We start from the raw sequence: 10,194 nt of genomic DNA on the forward strand, positions 1-10,194 counted from the left end.
AGTTGAGGGGGCACATTATACGGGTACAAAATATTAGAGCAAAGTAAGCCAGCCAAAAGGTGGAGAGGAAGGAGAGTATGTCTGGCGAGAAGTACCGCATCTATCCCACAGCATGTGCCACTTTAGTTCTGTACCATCTAATTTCACAACAGTATTAATAATTCTGCTAATCTGTTGATGTCATAGTAACATGTTTTGTAATTTAGTGATATGACTTCAAATCATTTCTTGTGTAGTATTTTTTGTGTCCTTGGTATTATAGTAAGCCTTCTGTAATCCAACGCTGTTAGACTGCCCCAATGCCAGAATAGAGGATTTGGTACAATATTATGCAAATGTATTTACTACAATGTTTTATCCTGACAGCTAGAGATGAGCGAACTTACAGTAAATTCGATTCGTCACGAACTTCTCGGCTCGGCAGTTGATGACTTTTCCTGCATAAATTAGTTCAGCTTTCAGGTGCTCCGGTGGGCTGGAAAAGGTGGATACAGTCCTAGGAGACTCTTTCTTAGGACTGTATCTACCTTTTCCAGCCCACCGGAGCACCGGAAAGCTGAACTAATTTATGCAGGAAAAGTCAGCAACCGCCGAGCTGAGAAGTTCGTGACGAATCGAATTTACTGTAAGTTCGCTCATCTCTACTGACAGCCTTCTAGAATTAGTTACCGTATGTACTTTGGTTGAATGATGATTTGTCCTTATTGTAACACCAATAACAAAATGTGCTTTCAGTAGATCACATGATTACCTAAGAGCTTTTGACTGTTGAAACTGTGTAGGGCAGTGGTCTCCAACCTGCGGACCTCCAGATGTTGCAAAACTACAACTCCCAGCATGCCCGGACAGCCAACGGCTGTCCGGGCATGCTGGGAGTTGTAGTTTTGCAACATCTGGAGGTCCGCAGGTTGGAGACCACTGGTGTAGGGCATGCTGGGAGCTGTAGTCTAGCAACAGCTGTAGAGTTTTGACATATTGACAAAGCGTAACATAGGTGATGCCAACACATGCATGTCAGCAGCTGCAAGATTTTCACTGAAAGGCAATGTAGAAATGAAGTCCTGTACATAGGAATGCTGCAGAATGTGCTTATGGACCTGTGTAATAGAGCTGGAGAAATTAGGACTAAAACAGTCAATAAGCATTTATTGTTAAGTAAATGTTATACATTTATAGAAGTATAATAAAGCAACTAGCTAATATGTTATTTGCCATACTTCAGATTTTTCATTATTAGTTCTGCTCTCTCACTTAGCTGTGAGGTGCTGTAACACTCTCTGAAAACATAGCTCCTTCCTTCCAGGCCATTAATGTGAAGAAAGAGCTCATATCACTGCTCATAAGATTTTCAGACAGCAGGAAGCCTTTCTCAGATAATACAGCAGTGAGCTTGTTCTGACTGAAACTACTGTGACTAAGAAAGGCTTCCTGCTCTGTTAAAATCTAATAAAATTTAAAAATCTTAATCCTTCCAGTACTTGTCAGCTGCTTTATGCTCCAGAGGAAGGTTATCTCTAGTCTGACCACACTGCTCTCTGCTGACCCCTCTTTCCATGTCAGGAACTGTTTGGAGCTGGAAAGGTTTGCTACAGGGATTTGCCCCTGCTCTGGACAGTTCCATGGACAGAGGTGTCAGCATAGAGCACTGTGGTCAGATAGGAAAAAACTACACAACTTCCCCTGGAGCATACAGCAGCTAAGTACTGAAAGATTTTTTAAATAGCAAATGTCATTATAGTTTTTGACACCATTGGTTGTTCTTCGCTGGACAACCTTTTTTAAAAGTTCCAATTTGTTTCAGTTTTATTTAAAACGTTTTTTGCATCTCTGGAAAAGGGGTGTGGTTTGCTTGCAAAACTGTGCATTCATGTTTAGGTGCAACATTTTGGCCTAAATCATGTAATTCGATTAGGGAGAAAGTTTAAGGGAGTAGTCCAATATCAGAAAATGTATCCTCTATCCACTGAGACTCCCTGCGATCTCTAACCCGCTGCCCCAGCTCTCCCCATAGATCCAGTATGTCGACCACTGCACAAAGCTGTGGCTGATATGCCCCTCCAGGCGGGAGATAGGGGATATTTTTGTTTATACTAGATAACTCCTTTTAATGAGCGAATATATATATATATATATATATATATATATATATATATATATATATATAATATATACCTTTTATTTTTTTATGGTCTACTCACCCACTACCTGTTTCCTACCCTGTGGCAAGAGAGGGTGCAAAAGCACATTCTGTGGTGTCCAGTTGTATCCTATGCTCCCAGCAGCCTGTTGTAGTGAAGAGGGGGCCAGCACACATCTGCATCTCCTCTCTACAACTATTGTGAGTCTGGCAAGATGGTATGTGCTGGACGCCCTCTTCACTACACATGCTGCCATGGACCTCAGTGATAATCACTCGATAGATATACATTGTGTAAAAATAAGTATATAAGTAAATCCGCCCCAGCTTGTCTTGTGATGTTAACTGAAATGGGCATTTAAAAACATACCAGGACGTTGGCTTACATAGTTTGGACCCTTGTGTGATTTCCAGGGAGGAGAGGAACCAGACACAGGTTCTGAGACAACAGCAGGATGAGGCATATTTGGCATCTCTGCGAGCTGACCAAGAGAAGGAGCGTAAGAAAAGAGAAAAACAGGAGCAGAAGAGAAGAGAGGAGGAGGAAGCACAACTTCGACTGCAGGCAGAAGAGAGGAAGAAAAGGGTGAGTATCAACTCAAAGCCAGTGACCCTAACCATATCTGTTAGTAGATGGGTGCTCTTTAAAGGGTCATTGAAATTTAAATTAAAGTTGTGATAGTTGGGGTGTAAGAGCTCAAACTCTCATCAATTGCTAGAATAATAGGGCTGCATAATCTGTCTCAGCAATCTTACTGTTTCTGCAAAAGTGTCATAGCATGGGTATGCATGCCTACCTGTAGACTTGGATTGTCTTCAAATCTGTCAAATGTTACGTTCTGACATGAAGGTAAAAATATACTGATTCAGAAATGTAATTGTATTAAAGGGAAGCTGACAGCAGGATCACCGGCACTCACCTGAATATGCAGGTAGATAGTGTGGATGATGCTGATTTTAACACTACTTAGCAGGTGAAAATCTGTGCAGCCGTTCTGAATATATTCATCTTGTTGTTCGTATGGTATTTTACTTTTTATCTGCACTGGAGGCGGCTGCTACTGCATGTGCAAAGCTTTCTACCACCTATTCCAGCCAATGGCCCGGCACTCTTTGGCTGATAACCCAACCCCCTTCATGGACATGCTGAGGAAGAGGAGTGAATATTTATGGAGGGGGTGGAGTTATCAGCCAGAGCAGGCAGGAGAAAGCATTGCACATACACAGCAGCCGCCTTCATTGTAGTATTATCAACAAGATTAAAGGAGTACTCCAGGATAAGAAAACTTATCCCCTATCCTAAGGATAGGGGATGAGTTTCAGATCGCGGGGGGTCCGACCGCTGGGGCCCCCGTGATCTCCTGTACGGGGCTCTCGGCTCTTTGCCGAAATAGCTTGTTTCGACCGCCGCATGATACGGCGTCCGACACGCCCCCTCAATACATTTCTATTGCAGAGGCGGAGGTTGCTGATTGCAGCGCTCCGGCTCTCCCATAGAGATGTATTGAGGGGTGGTGTCTGCTGCCGCATCATGCAGTGGTCGGACACAGCCCCTGGCCGCTGACTGTCGGGGCCCCGTACAGGAGATCGCGGGGGGCCCCTGCGGTCGGACCCCCTGCGATCTGAAACGTATCCCCTATCATTAGGATAGGGGATAAGTTTCCTTATCCCGGAGTACTCCTTTAATATCCCCTGAACAGCTGCACTGATTTTCACCTAGTAGGAAGTGTTAGCAACAGGGTCACTTGTACTATCTACCTGTATATTTAGGTTAAAGGGGGTGGGGGGTGACCCTGCTGTCAGTTTCCCTTTTAATCCTCATGGCCATATAAAGCAAATAACAAATAAGGAAAATGTTGAATTTGAGCATTTGCATAATGATACATAACTACAATTATATGGTTAACAAAGGACGTGTAATATGCCATTTCACATCTTGCTAACAGGCTGGAAAAGTGTGATGTGTTACAGTAGTTTTATTATTTTTTTTCCAGTGGTCCCTTAACCCCTTAAAGGGGTATTCCGGGCAAAAACATTTTATCCCCTATCCAAAGGATAGGGGATAAGATGTCTGATCGCGGGGGGTCCGCCGCTGGGACCCCCCCGCGATCTCCTTGCAGCACCCGCATTCTATGCGGGAGCTGTTTCTCCAGTTTCGGAAACTTCCAGGACTGGGGATGTGACGTCACGCCACGCCCCCTCCATTCATGTCTATGGGAGGGGGCGTAATGTGAATTACTTTTATTTAAAAATCTTAACCCTTCCAGTACTTATCAGCTGCTGTATATTCCACTGGAAGTTCTTTTCTTTTTGAATTTTCTTTGTCTGACCACAGTGCTCTCTTTTGACACCTCTGTCCGGAGCAGGATAGGTTTCCTAAAATGGACAGAGGTGTCAGCAGAAAGCACTGTGGTCAGACAAAAAGGAAAATCAAAAAGAAAAGAACTTTCTCTGTAGTATACAGCAGCTGATAAGTACTGGAAGGATTAAGATTTTTAAATAGAAATAATTTACAAATCTGTTTAACTTTTTGGCACCAGTTGATAAAAAAAAAGTTTTTCAGTGGAGTACCCCTTTAAGGACAATTTTATTTTTGCAGTTTCATTTCCTCATCGCCTTCTAAAAATCATAACTTTTATATTTTCATCCACAGACTAGTATGAGGGCTGATGTTTTGCGCGACCAGTTTCCTTAGTAATGACATCACTCATTTTGTCAAAAAATGTATGGCGCAACCAAAAAAAATACTATTTGTGTGGGCAAATTGAAAAGAAAACCGCAATTTAGCAAATTTTTTAAGGTTTCGTTTTCACGCCGTACAATTTACGGTAAATATGACATGTTTTCTTTATTCTGTGGGTCATTATGATTAAAATCATACCCATGTTATATGCTTTTCTATTATTGTACCGCTTGTATTGTAACTAAATTAGTACGTTTAAAACCACTCTAACTTTTTCATTTTTCCATATAAGCGGCGGTATGCACCGTGATCTGTACTTTTTTTTATTGATACCATATTTGCGTATATAAAACTTTAACAAATTTTTTATACATGTTTTGGGGGGAATATGATGTTACAAAAAAGCAGCAATTTTGGACTTTTTTTCTTTTTTACGTTTATGCCATTCACTGTACGGGATCATTAACATTATATTCTGATTGCGGCGATACAATGTTTTTTTTTTTTCCCTTTTTGGGGGTAAAATGGGGAAAAAGGGACAGTTATAAAAAAAAATTTGGGGGAGGGGATTTTTCTATTTTTATTTATTTTTTCATTTACACTTTTATAGTCCCCATAGGGGACTATTTATACCGATCAGTTGATTGCTAATACTGTTCAGTGATATGCCCATCGCATAGCACTTATCAGTATTATTGGTGATCTTCTGAGCTGCTCGATCTCAGACCAGAACAGAAGACCCCTGGAGATGGCCGGAGGCAGGTGAGGGGACCTCCGTCCACCATTATGGATGATCGGATCCCAGCGGCAGCGATGCGGGTGATCTGATCATCCATTTTTCTGACTGCACTGCCGCAGATGCCGTGATCTGTATTGACCACGGCATCTGAGGGGTTAATGGCGGACATAAGCACGATCGCTCATGTCCGCCATTGCCGGCGGGTCCCTGGCTGATGGCAGCCGGGACCTGCAGTGCATGACGTGAGCACCACCCCGGTGCTTGCGGTCATGTACAGGATGTAAATTACGTACAATTACGTCCTGCATCGGTAAGGGGTTAAAAGGCTAGCTTTAAATATACTGTATACAGCTGCAAGCTGCCCCTGGGATATTTCACATAACAGAATAGGTTCTTTTATATATGAAGCATTGTAATATGTGAAAAAGCCCTCATTCAACTGCAGCAGTTTGACCTAATTCTTTTACCTTTTTCACCAGAACCTTCAAGAAGAAAAGGAACGCAGGTCTGAGTGTCTGCCTGCAGAACCCGAGCCGGACCACCCTGACAGTATAAGAATACTTTTCAAGATGCCAAATGACACCAGAGTGGAGCGAAGGTTCCTCTTCACACAATCCCTTTCAGTAAGTTTCCATATCTAATAAAACCACTAATATTTTTCTACTGCTTAATCTTTACATTGGTGTAAAGAAGTAAATCATGGTTTTCCAAGTATTAAAGGGTCTTATTTCCTTTTGTTTCAGGTGATTCATGATTTCCTTTTCTCCTTGAAAGAGACCCCTGAACATTTCCAGATAGTGGTGAATTTCCCCCGAAGGGTGTTGCCGTGCCTTCCCACGGAGGAAGTCCCTGTGCCTCCCACCCTTCAAGAGGCTGGACTTAGTCGATCAGAGCTTCTCTTTGTACAGGATCTCACGGACGAATGATAAATATCTATTTTTATTTTCCCCATGGATATTTAGGAAAGAAGGAAATTGGAAAAAAAATAATAAAACACATAAAAAATGAAGGTAGGGAGGAATGAGAAATTAAAATTCTCATTAAAACATTATTATTTTTATTAAATATCTGCTGCTACTGACTTTGGATCTTGGCATCTTTGCCCAGGTAAGGGTGGGAGGTAGCATGTAGCAGTGAATTGTTTTTTCCCCATTGGAAGGGGACGAAGGCCAGATGACTGGGAACCTAAGAATGCAGGGAGATGTTACAGGGTTCCTTTTGGGGGTTTCCCAAGTGACAAACTTTTTCACTTGCAGGAGAGGTCTGCAGAGCATGGCCTTGCATTCTTCTCCACTCCGGCAATGGAAGAACCATCTCTACAAAGGTGGCATCCACACCAGTCCCTCTGACAGGTCTTGTGGGGTCACACGTGTTGTCATTTTGTTTGAGGAACAAGAGGAAAGCATTTTCCTCACTGTATAAAGATTTTTTTTTATTTTTATTTACCCTTTCTTCCTTCATTGCTTTTTAAAAGACCAAAGGAGAGAGATCGGCAGCTGTCTCTGACCCACGGATTTTCAGTGGATCCAAGTTTTGAATAGTATGTGTAAGGGATTTGGCTTTGAGCTTGAAGGGGTCATGGTAATTGCCAAGCCCCTGTAGTGTAATAAAGGCAATATATAGCGACTGGTCTCCCTGCTTAGATGCCTTCCTGTCACTAGCATACTGTATGTTCCAGCTGGTCTATATTCCAGATTATAATTTATTCCAGATATAAATTAAAAACATTTTAGAATTTCTCTGTGTGTTAACTGTTTGTTAAATACCAGTGGGCCCAGTGACAACCAGTTCATGTGATCTTCATCTCAAAGCATGTTCCAGCACATTAAAATACATGTTGTGGTTTTTATTTTAGCTTTTGTTACTGTAACTGGTATTTCCAAGTATTTTTGTTATCTTTAGGATGTAAATTTGCACAAAGACATAACACACATTTTTCGTTAATCTCAAGAGGACGCAGTCAAGATGGCGGCTTGAGCTTCTCACCTGCTCCAGTGATCTTGTTCTCTCTTCTTCCTCCTGGCAGAGCAGACCTTTAAAGGGGTATTCCAGTGATAACTTTTTTTTTTTTTTTATCAACTGGTGCCAAAAAGTTAGATTTGTAAATTACTTCTATATAAAAATTGTAATCCTTCCAGTACTTATCCACTGCTGTATGCTGCAGAAGAAGTTGAGTTGTTTTCTGTCTGACCACAGTTCTATCTGCTGACACCTCTGTCCATGACAGGAACTGTCCAGAGCAGGATAGATTTGCTATGGGGATTTGTTCTTGCACTGGACAGTTCCTGACAGAGACAGAGGTGTCAGACAGAAAAGAACTACACAACTTTTTCTGTAGTATACAGCAGCTAAGTACAGAAAGGCTTAAGATCGTATATAGAAGTAATTGACAAATCTTTACAAAAAAAAAATGTTTTCTACCGGAGTACACCTTCAAAGGAAACCTGTCATCACTTTTCATTCCTTCTAAACCACAAGGAATCAGGGCGGGCCCCAGCAGCTTCTCCTTTCTTCACTTGCCTTAATTCATAGGTCTCTTCCTGTTAGACTACGTTCACACCTCAGAATGTCCGCATGGAAAATCTCTGCGGACATTCCGCAGGCTTCGGGTGCCAGCATAACATGCCAGTGCTAGGACCGCATGGGAATATGCTGTTATATAGACGGCTATGCATTCCATGCGGAGTCCGCAGAAAGAATGGACAGGTACATTTTCTTCTGCGGACACTGAAATCAACATCTGGTGCGGAAATTCTGCTGTGTGCAAAGCGCAACAGAATCCCATTGAATATACAGAAATTCCGAGTTGTGAACATAGCCTCAGAGATCTATCACTCAAGGCAGAAGCAACTGGGGCCCACCCCCATGGCACATGATTCAGGCAGCATGAAAGTAAAAACACACATGACTGACTCCCTTTGAAAGGGTCTTATCCAAGAGTGCACTGTTTCTAGAGTGCTCTATAACACGTGCCTCATGAATGTCAACCTGGCTGTTTAACTCCCTTAGAAAACACAATGAATAAATGCAGGCTCCCTGTAACCCATAGCATTAGCTATTGTGAATGTTATCTGTACACTGGTGTCACCTTTCACTGTACGGCTCCACATTGTCTACTGTGATAAATGGGATGATGATCCTGCTGGAAAGTGATCTTTGAAGAACACAAAGTCTCAACTTATTATCAGCCCTAGTGGCTAGAATTAAAACTGCAAGATTTCAGGATTATCTTCTAGTACTGTGTAGATAGAATTTGTACTCCCTGGTGCCCATTTCACCAGTTTTATTTTATTTTTGTTTTACTTTCTTGCTACCGCCTTTTCCTGAGATAATATGAATTGTACCATTTAGTTACCTACCAACTCTTTTCCCTGAATAGTCAGATGAGAGGGGGACTTTATTGGAAGATAGGGTGTTAATTTTAGGCCCAGAGAGTTTCATAATCCAAGCCCCCATTTGCAATAAAGTTTCCACCCATTTGACCATCCAGTACATGTAGTAGCAGATAAGTAAAGACATTGTTGGAATCAGGGCACCAGATGCTGCTTAACATTATAATTTTTTTTTTTTTGCACAGATCACAGGCCTCCTTTAAAATGTGGCCAATGAAAACTTCAATGTCTCTCACACAGAAAAAGTGCTCAAAGCTGTGTCACAAAAAAAAAAAAAAAAAAATTATAATGTTGTCAGTCTTTGATATCCATAAATGCAAAGTAAGATAGCTACCACTAATATACTATATGGTGTAAGACTTTTCAGGAAATAAATATTTGCACATCTCCCGTGTGTAGAAAAACACCAATTTATCTGTGTAGATCCAGATCTTTGTACCCCTGTTTGCCTGGATGTACGCCATGTGTACTTCCCCCACATTTATCAAAGAGGTAAACGTGCCTCAAAAATAGCTAAGAGGTTAGATGTGTGTGGTCCCGCTTGGCGTGAGATTGCACAATGTTAGTGTTTCTACAAAATCCAATGTCACAGTTGCAAACCATGCCGCACTACATTGTTTTCATGAAAAAAAATGTAGTGACGTTTCACCCATAAACCCATTCATGACATGGGGCGTAAATGAACATTCTTGTTCTGCTCCCAATGTATGAACCATGTTTAGAAGCTGGGCGCACTTCAAACCCTGTGGGTACCGGTTGCTAGGATCAATGGCTAATGCCAGACATTGATGATCAAACCAGTGCCTTGCACTAACCCTTTAGACATTGAAATCAAACTTGATCATGGCATCTAAAACAGGTAAAAAAAAAAAAAAAAACACTCCAGGCTAGCTCAGGGAGCTGGTCGGTACCACATCGGCAAAATTGAGAGTAGCTGAGCTGAGAGGACAAGCGGAGGGTCCCTACTTGTACTTCAGGCAGCCTGTAGTTATGAGGGCTGTAACACTGATCAATACTATGCTATGGCACACCATTGTTCAGTGAATGCAATCTTTTGATTGCATGTATTAGTTCTCTGTGGACTAAAAAAATTGTGAATAAAATGTAAAATATATAAGGTAATAAATTAAAGATTGAATCACCACCCTTTCCCATTTTTCAAATAATATAATGAAAACAAAAATAAACATATTAATTAAACCGCGCAGTCAATGGTGTATACACTTTTTCAAACAAACAGTTG

General features: G+C 41.5%; 1 protein-coding gene across 2 annotated transcripts in view; it reads left to right on the top strand.

The window, feature by feature from the left end:
- Positions 1 to 7,414, top strand: part of FAF2 (Fas associated factor family member 2) — a 63,655-nt gene extending 56,241 nt beyond the window's left edge. Inside the window, exons 9-11 of one of the 2 annotated variants that reach the window (XM_056574696.1) lie at positions 2,552 to 2,723; positions 6,039 to 6,182; positions 6,303 to 7,414. In XM_056574696.1, the coding sequence (XP_056430671.1) occupies positions 2,552 to 2,723; positions 6,039 to 6,182; positions 6,303 to 6,485 (499 nt within the window). In that variant the 3' untranslated portion in view covers positions 6,486 to 7,414. The remainder of the gene's footprint in view (positions 1 to 2,551; positions 2,724 to 6,038; positions 6,183 to 6,302) is intronic. The other variant, XM_056574695.1, reaches the window with a different exon arrangement.
- The last annotated feature ends 2,780 nt before the right edge of the window (positions 7,415 to 10,194 follow it).

The sequence above is a fragment of the Hyla sarda genome, chromosome 4, assembly GCF_029499605.1.
Source record: "Hyla sarda isolate aHylSar1 chromosome 4, aHylSar1.hap1, whole genome shotgun sequence".
Taxonomy (NCBI): Eukaryota; Metazoa; Chordata; class Amphibia; order Anura; family Hylidae; genus Hyla; species Hyla sarda.